Genomic DNA, 22,353 nt, shown 5'->3' with positions numbered 1-22,353 from the left:
TCATGCGATCGCAACTATACTATGGGTGCACAGTACACAGATCAGTGAAGCTTTCTTATCTGAAGATTATTGACACTATCTATAATTGGATTGGGGGGAGGGGGATTGAGCTGGCCACAGGTGCTTCTAGGACAAGCCCCATACCCAGTCTCTGTGCTGAGACTGAGGAACTGCCACTCACCATGGAGTGGCAGCTCCTCGTGGTGTGTCAGGCACATAAATTCCTCACTGCTTCGAATTCACCTGCACACCCTACTGTTGCTCATCTGTATCTGGAACGTCCATGAGCAACAGGGCCATTTGGGAACCACGTGCAGCATGTGCTGGAGTCATTTCGTGTGGAGCATGTACAACCCCAACTCCAGGATTTTAAGTGCCTGCCATCCTGGTTACTGCACAAGCTCAGAGTAATTTTAGATTTCATGCAGTACAGGAGAGGTTGCACTCCTGCATATGTTTCTAATACATTACTTTATAACATTTCAGCTGAATGTCACAACTCTGTAGCTGAATTTATGGGTGGACTAAACAGGTGACTCCGATGGTTGATCTGCTGTTTCCCTAGAGAGTGCCCTCATGATCCAACTGCCTCAAGACTTTAAAGTCTTCAATTCCAAATTATACGTGATACTGTGGGCACTGGAGCAGATGAGAAATGCTTTGAGTGCTACATTCCTTGTTTGTTCCAATTCCCTGAGTGCCCTTCATTCTCTACAACACAGTAAATAAAGTAGTCCAGAATATCCAGGACACCCTCCTCCTCCTCCTCCTCCTCCTCCTCCTCCTCCTCCTCCTCCAACAGCTGGGAAAGAAGAGGTCTTTCTGCTGGGTGTCACAGCACAGGAGTATTGTGGGGAATTAAAGGTGGTTGCAGCAGCGCCAAGGAGGTGGGTCACGATCCTTAATTAGTTCAGCGTGCCATCCCTCTGTATGCTATCATCTCGCTGTTGAGTTACAGTCATGCACAGATGGGAAGACGAGTGGCTGGAAGTGACATACAATAAGCTGTGTCTACTTAAGTCAATAACATGGTTATGGCATATCTCCTTACTTGCCTTTGTATATGCCACAGCCCTAAGACACATGCATTTTGCTCAGGAGAGAGGACTCTCCAATGTGTGGTGCTTGTGGCATACAGATCACAATGTGACACATTTTACTAAACTGTGCTTTATTTTTAGACCTGTGGGCAGCAGCTAATTGACTGACAGATTTGCTGTCTATTTTAACTGATAATAATAAAAAAAAAATGTGGTGTGACTTTTAAAATTTTGTGAATTGTGTGACTTGTCACCCTAAAATTTTAGAGTGACATTTTTAATGTGTTACCAGGGTGGTTGGCCCATCTGTGTTTTCAGTAAGTGATCAACCACCCCAATAATGCTGTGAATCTATTTTAGTTTTCCTATAGTCTTTATTGTGGTTTAATTGACAGCTTTCGAACTTCTTCCCATTTGTCACAATGTTTTGTGAGTGTGATTGAGCGGGTGATAATGGGAGAGAGTAAGTGTGATTTTATCTTAGTTTGCCTTTTATATTTCTTTTATCACATTTTCTGTGTTTTAACCACATTTGTTTGTTTGGGCTCTTTGAGTCTAACTGTTAGTCTTGCCCAAGTACAGATGGTTTTTCTGAACCGTAAGCAACACATACACCGTCTAAGTGAATTAAAATTAGCATTTTATAAAACCTTAATAAAGCCATTAGGTCTGTTCCCATGAAAAAGTTGCTGAGGAAACAGATGTCATTTAGTTCCTTCATGCAATTATCCTTGAATCCTCATATGTGTGGTTTCCACGTTAGGTTACTACCAAATAATAGTTCCAAAAAGCGGAATTTGTCAATTACATCTAGTGGCTCATTTCCTAAGTGAAGTTTTGGGTGTGAATGACAGACCAAAGTCTGCAAAATGCACAACAGGAAATTTCATTAGTGAAAAACAGTACCCATTCTACTTGCCCATCTTATGTGCCATGTATAGCACTGTAACGGTGCTATTCTACAGTATGGAGAGATGCTGACCAGTATTATATACATGATTTGTCTACCTACAATGCTGGCAAGACCTCGGGATTCACAGTGGCTACAATACCAAGACTGCAATAGCAAAAATGGCAGCAACCAGCACCGATTTCTGTAAGATGCTATTCCTTGGATCAATGGGTACCAAGGATCATGCCACCTCATACCCAAAGCTATCCTGGTGATGCAAAGTTCTGTACAAAAATGGGTAGGCAACCCAATAACTCCACTTGTGTAAAGAAGGCAAGATGTGATATCACCACATAGTATCATAAACATTTTGGAAATCAAAGAATGCAGTAATAATATGCCAGCAGTGTGCAAAGGACTCTTTGAATGCATAAACTAGGTCTCTTGAGATGGTCAGCAATAGACCAAGATTCTCAGAAGCCACACTGAAATTACAAAAGTAGTCACTTGCATTTGAAGCACCAATGAAATCAATTATAACCATTATTTCTAACAATTAACTGTTTATCTAAACTAGACAATAATTACCTATGTTAGTGCATCTTTCCCCAGTTTCAGCATAGTACTACTATGCTCTCCTTCTACTTATGGGCAAAAATTCCCTCTCACCATACACAATTAAAAATCACCAGGATACTCATGATTGCTGTTGTTCATGTGTTGAAGCAACTGGTTGTGGATTTTTCAAAAGCTGGCGACATATCAACATGAATCTAAGGCACTACTGAGTTCCCATTCATTAAAAGGACCACTATAGGTTTCTACATGATGGGAGTGAAAGAACATAATGTTAAGCTCCACTAGATGTCCATAATTTGTAAAGGCAGGGTGGTAATTTTGAGATGCAGATTTTTCTGCAAACTGTGCTGTGATAAGTTTCGCAGTATCCAGGGAGCCAGGGATAATGTCTCCATTAGAAATTCCTGTGTGTAGCTGATGTCCACAAATACATTGAAGTTTAACCTATACTTGGGGAGATAATGGAATGTGCGCCACAGGATAAGGTACAACAGCCAACGCTAGAATATGTAATTGCCCGTGTTTACGACGCAGATTCGAAATTCCACAAGAAAATTTTCTAAGAGTTGTCCTCTACCAGACTTAACACTGCTACCTCAAAAATGATTATGAGCATTTAACTCCCCCATTAATATTAAGGGTTTGGGTAATTTTGCTACAAGGCTAGCTCTTGTCTCTCAATGACAGGTAGGTACTGCATGTTGTTATCTTTCTTTATATATGGAAACAGGTAGCTACTACCCTTAGTCTGTTGTGAAGTGGCAATTGTTTGCTGCAGATGTTAGAATGTATTAGTGCACATATACCCTCTTTACACTGACACGATCATTGGAATAGGTATGATGTCTAATATTAGACATGATTCTCTAACAAAAGTAATTCCTATGTCGCGTACTATATGATAGGTTACCATCAGTTGGCAGAGCTCTGCCAGGTGGTGGGACTATCCATTACAACTCCTTTGTAATAACATTAAAGAGGATACAGCACTGCAGTGAAGATGAAAGATGTAGGTGTTGGTCTCGTGTTATCTGTGAGACATGGTGTAACATCCATATATGTGGAGTCTTCTATATGTAAGGGGATATCTGATTCTGTCTGAACTGTCAAATCTGTTTCTAGTTTAGGTTTTTCCTTTCCGTCTGTCTGACTTATACTTATTTCTCTCTCTTTCTGTACCTAAGAAGGTTAGAGTTTGTGTGGCAATTTGTTGTCTTTAAGCTCCAGATTGGGTGATGAATGAGCTGCTCTGTGTCACATTGCCTGTGGCTCTTTCATCCACTGGCTTGTGTGAGGTCACATTTCTGCTTCATGTCAGGAGGAGGATGTCTTGGATGGTGTCCTATCCTCCATAGATGCAGAAAAAATTGAGGTGTTTCCAGCTGCCCCAGCATGGAAGCTTTGGTGTTATATGTTTGTAGACTAAAGTAGTTAGTGACCTGTACTTCAAATGAGTAGTCATGTGATTTGTGTGACTGTGGCTAAAAGGCATATCAGGTAGAAGACTGTGCACAGTGCTTGAAATAATCTAGACCATTTTGATGACTTGAAGACATTCGTATTTGTTTGTGGCCACAAGATAAGGTAACAGGTCTAGCATTTTATATTCTCCTCTCTCCTCTCTCTCTCTCTCTCTCTCTCTCTCTCTCTCTCTCTCTCTCTCTCACACACACACACACACACACACACACACACACACACACAAAAAAAAATTGCCATGGCTGTCTCTGTGTGGAGAGGCCCAGCTGAAGTGAGTAGAGATTTCAGTTGAAGGTGGTAGAGAGGGTACTAGTAAGGTGTGGGGTGGGAACTTGTAATCGCTGCTTTACAGCCTGTGCCACTGTATTCTTCCCACCAACACCAGCTTTTCTGAACTGCACAAGTGGGAACTCTCCCTGCAACATCTTTTTCTGAACTGCACAAGTGGGAACTCTCCCTGCAACATCCCTTGGTTGCCATCAAACCCCTGGCCTCAACCACTGCTAGTGCCAGTACTTCATCTGCCTCGACATTCTTCTCTGCTCCCATTTCATCATTACACAAGCCTTCTGCCCCCCCCCCTCCCAGTGGGACTGTGTAGTCCTCCCCCCCCCCCACTCAACCCCACCCCCACCCACTCCTCACTTCTCCCCAGCTCAGCCTCCAAATGCTGCTGCCCACATCCCTGTACCTCACCATGTCCCTGTAAACTCCCACAGGCACTGCTATAGTATGTTCTCCCACCTGTACCCTGCTATTCCACCCCTTCCCAACACATGCCTCTTATGTACACTACCTACCCCAGAAGATAGTGTCCGATGGCTTAGTCTACTTTTAAATATGCCTGACTGCTGCTCAGTGCTTCTTCTATGTGCTGAATAACATTATTTCTAATTCATATTCTTGGTTGGTTGGTTGATTTGGGGTAGTGGACCAAACAGCGAGGTCATCGGTTCCATCAGATTAAGGAAGGATGGGGAACGAAGTTGGCCAAGCCCTTTCAAAGGAACCATCCAGACATTTGCCTAAAGTGATTTAGGGAAATCCTGGAAAACCTAAATCAGCCTGCTGGTTTGAAGTGGCAACCTCCCAAATGAGAGTCTGTTCTAACCACTGTGCCACGTCGCTCAGTTATATTCATGGGTCAAATTGAGATTTTTATGCGGGCTGACAGTGACAGGAACGTCTCCCAGTTTGTTACATTTCAGGAGTGCTTGTGCCTGCATAGCAGTTGTGTTTTGATAAGGAGGGATCTATTTATCATTTTTTCCCCCAATGCAGCAACCGGACTTATCCTCACTATATTTCACAAAGATTATGGTTGTAAATGAGTCTCCATTAGTTCAAGAATGTATCAGGTATTGCCAGAATTTGCGAGTTCCTCTTCTCTGTGCTTGTGCTTGTCACTTATCCCTCGATGAGGCCAGATGGCCAGAGATCAAAATGCAGTGGGGCTGTAAGTTTCTTCATTAAAGAGTTTCTCTCTATCCACTGAGTGACAAGTCATTACAGTCATTGTTTTGGTTTAATTTGATTTGCTTCATCTGTGAAACATCTGCCCTGATGGCATCTGATCTGATCAATTACTCTTACCACAGACACCATCCAGCCGCAGAAAAGCTGATCTTGGCTTGATGACCCTTGCTAGGAGTCCTGGTTCTCAGGAAGATGACATTTCTTGGCATTTATGTGGAGTCAACCGCTCTGACAGTAGAAGTTGCAACCCCTTTGTTTTCAGGGAGCTCTACTGAGAGAGTAAATGACATCTCTATGGTATGGCCTACCACAATGGTTTTCAAACACATTGATATGTCTGTTTAGTTATTGTGTGTAAGGATCTTCTACACTATAGGTACATTGGTGATATCTAAGCCGTTTTTCGCCACCTGGTCCACACTACAGGAAAACTTTGGAAAATTTAAGTGAAATCAAAAATGGAACCAAAAACACTTACCCCAAAAGTTCATGGTCAAAAGTAAAAGGAGAAAGATGTAAACAAAAGATATAACAACCTAGAGAAATAGTTGTGTCAACATCAAGGACTCTCATTATGGGCTCAAAAGTATGAGAAGTAAGGAAAGTTGGAGTTGAGATATTGCAGCACAAGAAAGGAAAAAGCTGATACAATAGCTTGTCACTCAGTGCTTGCATTACACAGACCCACAAGGGAATCGTGAGCCCCCTGAGGGCCAGATTGAAAATCACGGTACACATCGGTATGTGTCGATGGCAGGGTATGAGAATACTGAAAATAAAACGTATACTCATCAACAGGGCAACATTCAGACAAGATCATGGAGGCAGTCTCATGTGAGGGGTACATATAAGATATGGGAACATCAGCCATAGTCTGTCACCAGTGAATGACACAAAAATCTACTTTCGAATAATGTGCAGCTGTTTCATCACTTACTGCACTTACAGGTTACCTGTACTTTCAGAAAGACAATGCACAAACATTTGCTCCTGAATGATACCTTTCTTTCCTATTTCACAGCTTCAACAGTGGCATAAATCTCACACAGAACTTTTTCACTTATAAATGACAAAAAGTTTTCTAATCGAGCTTCATTTGGAAACTGGAATGTACATGCTAATCAATATTCTATTTTTGTTGGGGACAGGTGTGTAGTTATGGAGATCTTATCATGTGAGGCCCTCTGTCTGTAAAACTGTTTGCTTACTGCTGCACAGCTAAAGGCAGTGCGATAATACTGCCATAGATTTTTCTAGTGATTTAGAGATTTGCAACTGAGTGTATCTACTACAGGGACAGCAGAATACAAAAAATAAATAGTACTCCAGCCAGCAACACTGAAGTGCAGCTGCATGGTCGTAACAAACAATGTGGCAAGGGCTGGCACTTAAGATGGGCAAGTTAGGCGCATTCAAGACGTTTGTGCAGAAGAGCTTTAATTGATAACTGTACCTGGCTGTTTTAGCACTACATGGCTTGCTCTCTATCAGTCAATAATAACAAAAGATATTAAAATCCCAGTAAACATTTCTTTGTCATATCTTCGTAGCCCCAGTTTAACATGTTTTTAAACTGAAATCACACCAGACTAATTTGGGGCCACTCAATCAAATATGGGAATAAGGATATAAACTACCACTTACAATAATATTTTGTTTCTAGCAAGAAATGAACTGATCCACCAAAACTGAGCACTATGTGAAACACATTGTAGTTGTACTTGTTTCCATCTACACATTACAAAAACAAAATTCTCCCAATGACTGATACACCACGGTGTGTGTGTGTGTGTGTGTGTGTGTGTGTGTGTGTGTGTGTGTGTGTGGGGGGGGGGGGGGGGGGGGGTGAGATAGAGAGATAGAGAGAGAGAGAGAGAGAGAGAGAGAGAGAGAGAGAGAGAAGCATTGTCTTTCAAGAGTAGAGGGGGTGGTGATACAGATATTGTCAACTTGCGTTTTTAAGGGAGGGAGGATCACAATCAATACAGAGGGGGATACCAACAAAAGATATTGCTTTCTTGACACATTAAAACAGTCAGTTCTTGAAATGTATCTATATTCCTCTTCCAACAGTTCAGAAATGCAGAATTAAAAATATACAGCTGCAATAGATGCTTAATTTGTCTGTGAGCGAAATAAATAAATAAATAAATAAATAAATAAAGGTGATTACAGCACAATGAAAAAATAATGATCAAATTCAATTCTAAGATCAATTCTCTCTTTTACTTGTAAGATTGCATTATCTTTACTGAGTGTATCCATCCACCAAATCTTTTGTCTTCCTCAAGGTCTTCATAGATACAGACTGAGCTAGTGTGTAGAATTTGTCTCTTTCTCCTGTACTGCTCTCAATACATGTTCTTACCATCGATGGTGGACTTCTCATTTATTCTTAGCAACTGCATTCACACTAACCCCCTGACAAAGCTGTTTCTTACAGTGTCTGCCAAAGTCACTCACGTTTTCTTCTTATAGATAGGCATCCACAGTATGGATATGTTAGGCCCCCCTAAGAGAAGTGGAAGTGTTTGTATCACTATGAGGTATTATAAACCATAAAATTATGGGAAAGGGGAAATGAGTGACTGCAAAATTCTAGGATACACAAATGTGGAGAGATAATGTAGATAAGTTCTTTTGCTTGTATAATGACTGTATTCCTCACTTTCTATCCTCCTTTCATCCTTCAGTATGAAGCCTTTCTATTCCTCAACATCCATGAAGATTATTTTCTTACAACTACCTTCTTTCCCTATGCACCCCCTTTGTGCACTACAATTTAATTTTGTTTATTCCAATTATCTGCATTTAACAGAATCTCCAAAGTCACTGAAGAATATGGATATCTGATACTGTATGTTTATGTTTGACAAAAAGCATGTTAATTTGAAAGCTGAAGAAATCAATGAATTTCTAACACCAAACATATTGTACGTACAGGTGAATTAATTTTCAATCCAGCAATTTCATTTACATTCATCACTCCCTGTCAACCAGTTAAATTAGTTAATGACCCTAAATAATTTGTAATGTATTATTATACAGAATAAATTAGTGTGTTACCAAATCGGCCATTTAGCAACATTTGAAGAACGCAATGTGTTATTAATATGAGGAGACACACACACACAGGATGGTTAAATGCCAAGGCAAAAACTCAACGTTATAATTATTGGTACAGCACAAATTAACAGTCAAGTGCTGTTAGTATAATCAGGTCAACAAAGAAGACACTTCATATCTGACACTGTACCTATAAATGGGGCTCCGTCAACTTCTTATAGGCAAAAATACTGAAATAAATAATACTTATTGTTATGTTATGGCTTTTCAAGGATATAAAAACTTTTAAAACAACCACTGTTGGTCATGTTCACCACAAGATCAGATCATTACATGGCATAAAGCAAGCTAAAGCATATAGAAATCTTTGAATTAATAACTGGTCCTTCAAAATGTAGAGTATGGGAGGATAATAAATTACTTTTAAGTGAAAAGATAAACAAAAACAAGAGCCAATCATATCATTATTTGGAAACTATATAAGCAGAAAGCAGGACACGTAAAGCATCCCAGAGGTAGCAGACTGTGGAAGTATAAAATAGGAATCATCATCATCATAAGTAACAGTTTCCAGCCACGAGTCAGCCAAGCAGTTTTGCACACAAGTTTTTCCATTTTCCTCTCTCTTTCCACCATTATGCTGGCATCACTCTGTTTCATTCTTCTTCTTTTCTTGAATGTTCTGTTACACTCTTTATAGCCAACCATCTCTAGGTCATCTTCTTGGTCTCTTGCCTTGAAGCCGTAATTCATTTACCACAAAGCTAGTCTTATGTCCACTCCTATAAGGTAACTTCCTTTACCATCTCCCTCATCTCTTAATTTCTTAATTTTTCCATCTTTTTACTTCCCCTCAGCTTCTGTGAAATTTCCCTTCCTGTGCTTCTATCTTGCTTAAATTTCTTTTCTTCATTGTGCATTTTTTTGGAAGTGTAAGTCAGGATAATCAAATATGACTTCATTCCATAATAAGTCTGACATTTCTCGGAAATGATACTGGTTGCCTCCATTTCTCATTGACTTCTTCATTTCTTTCTTTCACTTTGTTTTGTTGAATGTGTCGACTTTTTAAAGTTGTTCCTTTGCAAGTTCATCCTGGGGTAGTCCTCTCCCTTTGTCTGTTCACATCATGAACTCATTCTTCTTCGCATTAAATTTCATACCATCTAATCCAACCATCTCTGCCCATGCAATTATTGTTGCTGAAATTTATCTTCCTTAATCCCCAGAGCACTAAGGCATCACTGGAAGTCAGTATCTTGTACACCATGTTATTCACAACGAGCACAAAAGTTAAGAGAGGAAGTGCAGTTTCTCATTTTAAGCCCCTTCTCTTCTTTATCTATTGCCTTATCTCCTATTTTAAGTTAGGTTTTACTTCTGTACCACATTTATTTCAGCCTGCCAATTTCATATTTTTGCCTGCCTATGTTATCCAGCACTACCAGTACCCTACTGCAGCACACATTGTTGTACACATTCTCAAGATCCAAGAAGGCTGTCAGTAAAAGTTGCCTATGCTCAATGTCTTTCCTGCAGCTGCCTCATCACATGTATGAAGTCTGCAGTTCACATCCCAGCCTGAAGCATGCTTCAATTTTATCTCGTCTTTGTTCCTTATTCTCTTTCCTCAAATTTTCTCAAATATTTTTGCAGAATGGCAAACTAGTGTCACTCCTCCATAATTTTTCAGTTCTCTTGTTTACTTTCTGAAAGTCTTCTGAAGTTGTCTTCTTGATCAAAACAGCTCTCACAGTATGGTATAGCCACTACCACTTTATAATATAAGCTGTTCATACCATTTCAACTGACACCCAATCTACACCTGGTGCTTTCCTCTTCCATAGTTCCCATTACTGATTCAACTTCTGTCAGGGTCAAATTGTTTCCCTAGGTTGTTATCTACCTCTTCAAAGTGGCTCTCCTCCTCAGCTTTCCCAACGTGGATTTAAAAGACTTCTAAGTGCTCTTTCCACATAACTTTTACTTCTTTTTATTATTTATCTTTTCCATTTGCATCTAGCTTAGTGGGGTTACTCATGCCTTTCCTCTTTACCCTCGTCATCTCATACTGTCATTTTCCGTTCATTTCACCTCTGTCCATTAGTTGAACCGTTTCTTATCTCTTCTGATACTATCTTCCTGATGTTAGATTCACCCACTGCATCTTGGGTCACTTGCCGAAACATACCTCGATTGTTCTCTTCTTGTCCTGAGCAGATTTTTTGACTCTCACCCTATAAAGTTTTTTTTCTCATCTTATAACATTGCTTGTTCTTCCAGAAACAGACACTGCAGTTTCAACAAGTGCTGTTTTAAACTTCTACCATTCCTCTTCTACTACTATGAGTTCACTTGTTTCCTTACATGTTACTTTTCTCTGATTTCCTCCTCTTTCAGTTTCCATTTCTCTCTCTCTCTCTCTCTCTCTCTCTCTCTCTCTTGTCTTTGTGTCGTCCCCCCCCCCCCCCCCCCCCCCCCAATCGTGGCTCTTTGACTAATCGGTGGCAGGTGGTGGCCATAATCTGATGAAACTTAGTGCATTACCTTTAAGCCAGTGACATGTGTTCTTATTCCTTGTCAAAGATGGTACAGTCCATACCAGATGTCCTTTTCTAATCACAGCTGTACCATAATACTTTAAGACTTTCTTACTGCTTATCCCAAAAATTTCAAACCATCAACACATTTTTCTTGCAGATATCTCATAGCTTCCTTTGTTCTTTCTTCCTTTCTGTTACCCCATTGTCCCTTTCCCAATATCTCTTCATATCCTTTCCTTTTCTCTTTTTCCCTCTGCCGGCAGGAACATTGGGGTTACCTGCATTACTGTATTCTGACCATCCGTATCCCAATATCCTCCTCCAAGTATACCTTTTCCTGTATCTAAAAACCTACTTGTGGACCATGTACCTGCACAATCTCAAAAGGCATTCCTTGACTGATATTTTAACTTCATTATCCTGTCATTTATTCCTTTCACATCCTCTATAAGATCATTATGGAAGACAATCCCAATTCTGTTCTTCATTCTAGCTCATTTTCATTCCAGTATGGCTGGAATCCTCTCCTCAGCTCTTTTGTTCCTTGTCTTCTCTGCATTGTGTCCCCCAATCCTATGACGACCAGTTTTCTTCATCCAGCAAATCTGTAACTTCTTCTGTTTTCCTTGTCCAAGTATGTAGGTGCAAAGATCCAATTCTTAGCCCACTTCCAAAGCCTTCTCTGTTTCCTTATATTCATTCTTTCTGGGTCTTGTTTGTGTTTTGAACATAAAGTAGAAATAACTGTTTTAATTAAGACAAAAAATGTGCAAAGAGAAGACTGAATACTGGAATGAATTTCCACACAAATGAAAAAGGAACAAAAGTCAGTTGAAAATGATACTGAAATGGTTAAAAGTGAGCAAAGACAGCACAAAGAAACAGAAAAAATAGAAAATTTATTTTAACCAGAAAGCATACTGAGTAATACATGGACAGGAAAACGAAAAGAAAAGAAAAGAAAAGAAAAACTGCACCACCTGACTGTTAAGTTCAGAAACTGTCTACAGCCAATAAATAAAGCAGAAGATATCTGTATAAATAATAACAAAACCGGATAAATTACATTTTGCTATATGATGGTTCAGGAAGACAATGCACAGCCTGCTTCGGATCAGGTGATACATGTACTGCAGTAAAGGACCCAACCTCCTTGTATCATTTTCTGGAACTAATCAGTTAGTACAGTATCTTTAATTGGAAGAAGGAAGACCAGACAGAATGGCTTTTTTCAATGGCTGACAAAGTAGTATCAAGGAAATGTCTCCAGTTACTGAGTTCAGTAGGAAAACTGTTTCCCAAAGAATTCAACCTTACAGAGTCGTCGTCCTTCAAAATTCCCATATTTCAAAGGCCACGGAAAAAAAACAACAGTAAATATGACAATGAAATTGTACCATGTGCTACAGCATATCAAACAATTTATAAGCCGTCATATGTTCCAACTATTGTTGTCAGAGTGCAGTATGATTGCATGAAGTGGAAGTGGCTACTCTGTAGAGCAGCAAGCAGTATTGTGGTCTGCACAAATATAATCAACTATTACTGTGCAAAAAGAAATTACTGCAGGTTCTATTGATGTGAAAAAATTAAAGAATGGCATCATAAGTTTTTGGCAGCTTTATATTTTGGAAGAGATAGTGGAAGACATCAAACATGCATTTCTCAGAAGCCCACATTAAGTTAATTCAGCAAGGATCTAGGAAACTTAATGTACTCTGAGCAACAATGCATTGTCCAGTAAACCAGCATCTTCATTTGTATGCTTACAAAATGCAAATTCTGTAATATCTAATGCTGTACGACAAAGCATGCCAACAGCAATGAGCTACAGATATGCTGCTGTGTACTGACATGAATGCCAACTTCCTGAAAAAATGCTTATTCTCAGATGTGGCACCCTTTGACATATCAGGAAAAGTTAATCAGTGTAATGTTCAGATTTGAGGTTCATAACATCTGCACACTATCATGAACATGTTCGTGGTAGCCATAAACTGAATGTCTGGTATGAGCTAATGCACGAAAGGACTGTCCAAGCATTCTTCTTGGCAGAAATTACAGTAAGTGCATCAGTGTATCTGGACATGTTGGAGCAGTCTGTATACCCTCAGATACAAAACTTGCAACACAAAATCATCTTTCAACATGACGGTGCTTCACCACATTGGTCAAAGGCTGTTCACATGTTCCTGTCAATGAAATTTCCCTATCGCTGGATTAGATGCAGGGGATCCATCAGTTGGCCACCACTTTCCCTCAATATTACCCCACTGCAATTCATATTGTGGGGATTTATGAAGGACTGTGTGTACACTATCATAGTGAACAATATTCCTACGTAAAGACTATGTATCAATGATGTGATTGCAACAGTGACAGAGGACATGTTATGAAGAACAAGGCAGGAATTGAATACAGCAGATGCAGCTCACAGTATGGAAGTTGTGTTTGGAACAATTTAAGTGAGATACAATCTTGAGCACTTAGTTGTACTCATCAATAAGACCTGGATTCTTCGTCATATTCTGAAAATGAAGCACAAATCAAAATAATGAGTTACTTTATTCCTAACATGGGTACCAACTGAACTGCCCTCATATAGCCTTGTATCTTTTATACAGAAGTTTTACTGGATTACATTAAATACAAAAACTCAGCCTACTGAGCAACCGCTGATGAAGGGCTCCATTCTCACCTGAGACTTGTCAGCCTGCTGGACAGTGGCAGCACCAGCAGCAATGACTGGTGCAGCTCCAGTTGTGCTGAGGCGTGACCCAGATGCTGGGCCCGTGACTGGCAGCAGAGGGAACCAGTGGGCTGTGGGACCCAGGGGAAGCACGCTTGGATCATCTATGCCACCAGTCTGTCCGGATGCAGAGCTGCCACTACTCCCCTGACCTCTGACTGGAGCTGTGTGGCACAACTTCTCAGGCCAAGCCACGAGAATTCCCAGTAGGCCCTTGATGTGATGTAACATTGTCAGTTATTACTCTCTGTGGCACCAAATATAACAAAACAAATTTTTGGGGTACTATCACAGCTATAAATAATAAATATAACTATAAAAAATGTCGTGCAAGGGTTATTCGGAATGTAAGATCCAATTCCTTACAAAACATAAACCATCACAGATTTAAAAAAAAAAAAAAACTGTTTTCATTTAATTCCTTACATGTTTATTTTTCTACACAGTCTCCATATTTGTTTAAACATTTTTCATAAAGTTCTACAAGCTTTTGTATCCCTAATTCACAGATGCCTGCTGCCTGTGACGATATCCAGTCTTTAACTGCTTTTTTCACTTCATCATCTAACGCAAAATGCTTGCAGCCAAGAAACTCTTATGTATTTAAACAAGTGAAAATCTCTTGGCGTCAAGTATGAACTGTACGATAGGTGAACAATCTGCTCCCTTGCAAAAGATCTGATCAGATTTTTGGTGTGAATGGCAGAATGGGGTCTGGTGCTGTCACGCAGTAACAAAACTCCAGATGTCAGAAGGCCACATTGCTTATTCTGTATGGTATGTTGAAGTTTCTTCAGGGTAGCACAGTAAGCGGCTGTATTTACTGCTGTACCTTGCTGCATAAATTCGATCTGCTTGGCCTTGACTTTGACTGGTGATGACATGTGACACCATTCCATTGACAGATGTCTAGACTTCTTGCCTTGTCCCCTGTGACAATGTTCCCTAAAAAGTAATCCTTCGATACTGGTCCAAAAAGTCAAGAGCACTAGTCAGTCTTTCCACTTTGTATTTCTCAGTAAGCAGCTTGGGAAACTAACAAGTGCACAATTTGCAAAACTGGAACTTTTCAGAGACAATTTTGTGCACTGTAGTTCTACCCACATCCAGAAATTTAAACATTTAAGTTGAAATTGTGTATTGCTGGACTTCACAAATCTTTTTGTCTGTGCCTTTGGTCAAATATTCTGAGATCACTGATGACTGGCCTGATCACAGTTCATCATGGACATTTTCCCATATGTCCCTGAAAGCTCTCGCCCACTTAAGCACTTGGCTGTCACTCATCGCATTGGGGCCACACACCTCACTTATCTGTCAATGAATTTCCACTGCTGCAACATTCCTTGCTGTCAAAACCAAATCACTGACCGTATTTCACAATCAGTGTGCTGGGCAATTGTTTTGACATTTTGGTCTGACACTGCAACAATACCAATGCTAATGGTGGTGTTTGATGAGCAAAGTATGCTGGGAATTGGTGCACACACACTATTCAATGTTTGCACAACATTCGCTTAGCTTGGTGATGCAGACCATATTTTCCAAATAACCCTCATGTATTATATGTCTTACAGGAAACCTGTTGTGGATTAGGGTAGATTGCAAATCACTGAGACAGAGCACAAATTCAAAATGGAAAAGAATACTGGCTATGTTCTTTTCAAAGGAACCATCCCATTTACCTGAAGCAGTTTAGGGAACCCTTGAAAAACCTAAATATGGGTGGCAAGGTGCGGACTTAAACCACAATCCTCTACATACAATTCAGTGCCTTACCACTGCGCTACCTAGCTCAATCTGACTTTGATTGTAGGATCAATTTTTCATCCAAAGCAGAGAAGAATTAATTAATTTGGTGGCCAATGGTTTTCAATTGTCCTAATTTTTATCACTGTTCTGTCAGAAAAGTGAATCTCAGGTAAGATCTCTTGATTGCTTTGTTTCAATTATAATGAATTTTGCTTGATACAACAAGTTTCCAATTTTTTGTGTGGAGATTGTATACTTTGTGCTTTCTCTATGATGAAGTCAAAAAATTTTTTATTACTACTTGGTGCACTGACTCAATACTTGATGCCATGAAACTTTTACTATCCTTCTTTATGAGAAAGTTGATTAAGTGTTACAGGAATGTAATTAAGAATAAATTAAATATCTAACTCTACAGTTCTTCCTGTAATTTTCTTTAACTATTATTGTACAGAATAGTTACCATCAGGAGTCAAAATGTTTAGTACTGCCAATGTACACATATCAAAGTGATGAGATTATCCTAACTTCCAGAAATATTAGTGTCTTCCTTGCTAAGGACACAGAGTGGGGAAAGTTGACCAGCCTTTCCTTTTTAACCATCCCTACTCTATCTTCCTGCTATCATATGGCAATCAATCACGTAAACCATTTATTCTCAAGTATTTGAAGCATTAAAAATGTCCTGCAATAATTTATGAATCTTCAGCAACTTTTCTCTGTATATGCAGCATCTTCCCTATTATCTTCAGGATAAATGTTTCATAGAATTTATTGCTGCCATCTTCGATTAAATGCTTATGCCATCCATCTACTCAGCCAATAAGTAATGACTGAGTATTTACAGTACCAAAAACCAACAATGATATAAACAAATGCTCAGTGAAGAAATAAAATAAATCATCAATGACTAAAATCCTATGTCACCCTGTCCTCACATTTGTGAAAAATATATCCAAAGTTGCAAATGACGATTTTTTGGTGTTCTTCATTGGCACTCGCAAAAACAAGTTCTTAAGATTCATCTGCAACAACTTTTCATATGTTTCTATAACACTTCAGTAATTCACCGAGTTGCAAACAGGCATGATGAAAAGATTGTTACACATAAGTCTTCGGCCAAAGCCTTCTTCAGATAGGTAAAATGCACACACGAGTGCTACCTCTGGCCAAATGCTAGCTATAAGTAGAAGTCTACACACACACACACACACACACACACACACACACACACACACAGTCACACAGACACCCAAATGCACATTCCTTTAGTCCGTAACTTACTTACGTGTGTTGAGTCCGGTTGGACTGGCCAGAAGTAGTGATCGTGTGTGTGTGTGTGTGTGTGTGTGTGTGTGTGTGACATGTGCTTCCTTGTATGAATGTGTGTTTCTCTTTTCTGAAGAAAGCTTTGGACAGAAGCTTGAATGTAACAGTCTTTTCATCCAAAAGGTTGTATGTAACAGTCTTTTCATTGTGCCCTTCAGCAACTCAATGTGTCATCTTTGCGGTGTGTAGCAACACATCCTTTTCATAATATTGTTGATATTACAACCTGGACTTTCCAGTTTGACATCTCAGTAATTACTTCATAATGACTATTTTTTGCAAAAACTACTAATTTGTATATTTTTAATTCCAGTGATCTGCTAAAATGTCTGCTCACCACTTCAATGCATTATTCATTAAGGTCTATGGAAGGGGCATGGTTTCTCTTTATTTGTACAGCTACAACTCCATTACAGAAACTAATTCCTTAACAACATTTACAATTGTACTCCTTTTGCCAACCTCAGCAAATTTCTGTGATTTCTCCATGTACAGCTCAGCTGTTTATAACTTTCCTGCTGCACAATTGGTAAAACATGGAGCAAAGAAACACACAACTGGAGACACTATGCACAATAGCTTTCTAGTAAAAGCAAGTACGTATGTACACACACACACACACACACACACACACACACACACACACACACACACACACACACCTGTGATATACTTCCGTATGTTACAGTAATGAATAATAGCAAGCTAGCACAATTTGAAAATAACCAGAATTTCACGAAGTACTGCCACTCTGCCTGCGAATACATAAAGACACTTAACTTCAGTCAGAAACAATACACAGTATGGCAAGTACCCGTACTAATATAACGGGGGCTATCCTTGGCCGAGGTCCACACAGGCAATTTAAGCGTTATGTCTGTGAAGAGCAGCAATACGCAGAGACTGAGTGATTTTCACCACTTTATTCCAAAATACAGTTTATAACGACAAGCATGCTATGCCAACTCATCTTTCTGTGTCTGTCACCCTATCCCTGAACAATCGCAAACTTATATTCCAGTGCGAGTTGACAAAGACAGACTGAGCTATCATGCAGGCAGCCGGCAATTCACCTGTGGCAGCATTCTGCATCTGGCATCCTTTTGTACTGACACAAGTAGTTGGTGAGCATTTTGAGATCGCAACAATCCATGAGTTTCTGTGAGCATGCCTCTAACCCTTACAGTAATATCACAACCATTTACTGATAGTAAATTGTCAATTTATCTTCAGAAGTATTGAATTACAGTTGCACTTCTGTGGTAATGTGTATTCTGGCACAATCCACATTCACGCCGCTTCTTCACCATGGCATGATCTATGCAACACAGTGTGTGCATTAAGAAATGGATCTGAAGATCCTTTCTACTACCATAAAGAACCATAGGAATACATATGTAATTTGCAAGCAATGTTATCCACATGCTTTGTAAAACCAACTGAAAAGAGATTTTGCAGAATATTATTAATCTGTCCTTTTGGTTATTCAGCTTAAGTTAGCAAGACTATTACAAAAACTGTCACTCCCTCTTAAAATCGGCAGCAAGGTAATAATTCTCTTTCTGCTCCAATAGTGGTTCCTACAGTATGAACAATCAGTAGGTACAAACCAGACTCTGGAATAGAAACCCTTCATATTGCACATCAACACACAAGCAATACTGGCAATTAAATAAGGTGGTTTTTCTTTAAACTTGTATAGCACCACCATACTGTAGCACAAATAAATTTAAAAAAAATTGTTCATATTAGTACAGCTTTCATCAAATTCTGACTATAACTTATTTCATCTCCATGTTTTACTATGTGTTCTCTTTCTCAACATGTGTTCCTAGAATGAGCAACTCTGTTTACAGTTTTACCTTCAGAAGTTGTATATTCATGCACTTTGAGTGACAGAGGGCAAGAGACAAACTCTTGAACAGCTACAAAATGTGAACCATTTATGTTTCTCCAGTATTTGTTAGCAATCTTAGTCTGTTCTCACTAATTCACAGAAGATTTATATTAATGACAAATTTCTCTTTGAAGATTTTATGCTGCACCATGTAAGAAAAAAAAAATAATTTATTGATCTGTTGTTATAGGTTAACTGTCTTGAGCTGACTGCAATGTAATGAAAAAGAATTACACCAGACATGTTTCGCTTTTATTTGCAAAGCATCTTCTGGGTATTCTGTAAATTGGATGCACATGTTTGTACATTTATTTCATGATTCTTTTAGGTTAAAAACAGCATTTTCTTTATGAAGTTGGTCTGTAAGCTACTTATGGTGTTTCTTTACATAGTCTGCACCTTTCCCCTCTTGCTAGCAGAGGCTGATGTCAACAGACTTCATTTCACATCTGCAGTTTTTGGTATTTTGCGTTATTTCCTGTGCTGCACTATACTTAAATGACTTCCTTAACTGTTTTTCTTTCATCACTGCTACGGTGTTTATCCCTATTCATTTGTTTTCATCCACATTGTGAGTGTTGCCAACCGATGAAACAATTGTGTGTGTGTGTGTGTGTGTGTGTGTGTGTGTGTGTGAGAGAGAGAGAGAGAGAGAGAGAGAGAGAGAGAGAGAGAGAGAGAGAGAGTTAGTGAAATTGTCTTGTTGTACCTAGGAGATACGTGAGAGGGGTGTCTCCCCTCCCCCTCCCCCCCCATTCCTCTCCCCCTCTCCCCGGGAGGGGGGGGGAGGGGGAGAAGGAATGACAAGAATGGCCTTTACAGTGATTATGGGACATACCTGGGAGGAAATGGTAATGGTAAATGGAGCCTGTGGTTAGATTTTTACTTTTTATGTTATATTAAATGCTCAATCACTTTAAAGAGTGTGTGGTTTGCCAAGTTGATCTGATCATTTATGAGTTGTTCCTTTTCGTTAGGGTTTTTTGGATGTGGTAGTTTTCTTGTGAGATGAGCAGGTGTTTTTTGTTGTTGTTTATCCTTATGATTTCCATGTCTTGTGTTTCTGGTTGAATAACTGAAACAATAAACATTACAGAACAAAATCTTAAGACACACAGTACACTTCCACATGAATACATCACAGAAACATTCGGGCTTCTAGAGCTAATAAGAGAACAGAATTATTTTAAGTTCAATAATGAATTCTATTTATAAAGTGAAGGATTACCAATGGGATCTCCAGTGTCCGGAACCATATCAAACATATTTATGAACCACGTAGAACAGATTATATTTAATAAAATAGTGCCAAATATGTACAGCATCCTATACTGGATTAGATATACGGATGATATCTTGTGCCTGATAGATGAACCAAACAATGAAATTGACCAGTCACACACAGACAGAAATTCTGTTCATGTCAATATACATTTTACAATAGAGAAAGAGCAAAATAGACAGTTAAATTTCTTGGACATCACCATAAAGATTCAAAACAACCAACACACATTTGCCATGTACCGGTACCGAAAACTGACAACAACAGCTACAATTATACACTCCTGGAAATTGAAATAAGAACACCGTGAATTCATTGTCCCAGGAAGGGGAAACTTTATTGACACATTCCTGGGGTCAGATACATCACATGATCACACTGACAGAACCACAGGCACATAGACACAGGCAACAGAGCATGCACAATGTCGGCACTAGTACAGTGTATATCCACCTTTCGCAGCAATGCAGGCTGCTATTCTCCCATGGAGACTATCGTAGAGATGCTGCATGTAGTCCTGTGGAACGGCTTGCCATGCCATTTCCACCTGGCGCCTCAGTTGGACCAGCGTTCGTGCTCGACGTGCAGACCGCATGAGACGACGCTTCATCCAGTCCCAAACATGCTCAATGGGGGCAGATCCGGAGATCTTGCTGGCCAGGTTAGTTGACTTACACCTTCTAGAGCACGTTGGGTGGCATGGGATACATGCGGACGTACATTGTCCTGTTGGAACAGCAAGTTCCCTTGCCGGTCTAGGAATGGTAGAACGATGGGTTCGATGACGGTTTGGATGTACAGTGCACTATTCAGTGTCCCCTCGACGATCACCAGAAGTGTACGGCCAGTGTAGGAGATCGCTCCCCACACCATGATGCCATGTGTTGGCCCTGTGTGCCTCGGTCGTATGCAGTCCTGATTGTGGCGCTCACCTGCACGGCGCCAAACACGCATACGACCATCATTGGCACCAAGGCAGAAGCGACTCTCATCGCTGAAGACGACATGTCTCCATTCGTACCTCTATTCACGCCTGTCGCGACACCACTGGAGGCGGGCTGCACGATGTTGGGGCGTGAGCGGAAGATGGCCTAACGGTGTGCGGGACCGTAGCCCAGCTTCATGGAGACAGTTGCGAATGGTCCTCGCCGATACCCCAGGAGCAACAGTGTCCCTAATTTGCTGGGAAGTGGCAGTGCGGTCCCCTACGGCACTGCGTAGCATCCTAAGGTCTTGGCGTGCATCCGTGCGTCGCTGCGGTCCGGTCCCAGGTCGACGGGCACGTGCACCTTCCGCCGACTACTGGCGACAACATCGATGTACTGTGGAGACCTCACACCCCACGTGTTGAGCAATTCGGCGGTAAGTCCACCCGGCCTCCCGCATGCCCACTATACACCCTCGCTCAAAGTCCGTCAACTGCACATACGGTTCACGTCCACGCTGTCGCGGCATGCTACCAGTGTTAAAGACTGCGATGGAGCTCCGTATGCCACGGCAAACTGGCTGACACTGACGGCGGCGGTGCACAAATGCTGCGCAGCTAGCGCCATTCGACGGCCAACACCGCGGTTCCTGGTGTGTCTGCTGTGCCGTGCGGGTGATCATTGCTTGTACAGCCCTCTCGCAGTGTCCGGAGCAAGTATGGTGGGTCTGACACACCGGTGTCAATGTGTTCTTTTTTCCATTTCCAGGAGTGTACATGAGACATCACAACACCCCAATTCTCAAAAGCAGGCAACACTCAGATACATGCTCCACAGACTAAACACAGTACCATCAGACATACACAAACAAATACACAAAATACAAGGATAGAAACAACACGCAAAGTGTGAAAGAAACAGAAAGAAAAAGATGGTACACAATGACATGCAACCACAAATACAAACACAGAATATTTTCAAAAAACAAGGCATAAAAATAGCACACCAAGCCAACAACTCAATTCAGAAATACTTCCCAAAAACAATAGGAAAAACTGATCTGTATCAGAAATCAGGAATATGCCAACTGAAATGCAATACATGTGATGGAAGATATGTACGTCAAACTAGGAGGACATTTGACACCAGATACAAAGAACATGTAAGAGCATGGAAGTATAGGACAAATCATTCAACACTTAAATCAACACCAACATCAAATTACAACCAGAAACACAGACATGGAAATCATACAGATAAACAACATCAAAAGATACCTCCTCACCTTACAAGAAAACTACCACATCCTAAAAACAGTAACAGAAAAGAAACACCTGATAAAT

At 40.3% G+C, this 22,353-nt stretch overlaps 1 protein-coding gene across 2 annotated transcripts in view; it reads right to left on the bottom strand.

Moving 5' to 3' along the window:
- The window catches only part of LOC126281920 (conserved oligomeric Golgi complex subunit 1), a 114,650-nt gene that overhangs the window by 11,775 nt on the left and 80,522 nt on the right, over nucleotides 1-22,353 (bottom strand). The window contains exons 15-16 of one of the 2 annotated variants that reach the window (XM_049981250.1): nucleotides 13,774-14,037; nucleotides 8,723-8,762 (exon numbers count right to left, since the gene is read on the bottom strand). In XM_049981250.1, the coding sequence (XP_049837207.1) occupies nucleotides 8,748-8,762; nucleotides 13,774-14,037 (279 nt within the window). In that variant the 3' untranslated portion in view covers nucleotides 8,723-8,747. The remainder of the gene's footprint in view (nucleotides 1-8,722; nucleotides 8,763-13,773; nucleotides 14,038-22,353) is intronic. The other variant, XM_049981249.1, reaches the window with a different exon arrangement.

The sequence above is a fragment of the Schistocerca gregaria genome, chromosome 7 (assembly GCF_023897955.1).
Source record: "Schistocerca gregaria isolate iqSchGreg1 chromosome 7, iqSchGreg1.2, whole genome shotgun sequence".
NCBI lineage: Eukaryota > Metazoa > Arthropoda > Insecta > Orthoptera > Acrididae > Schistocerca > Schistocerca gregaria.
This window is presented reverse-complemented; position numbering and strand designations above follow the sequence as displayed.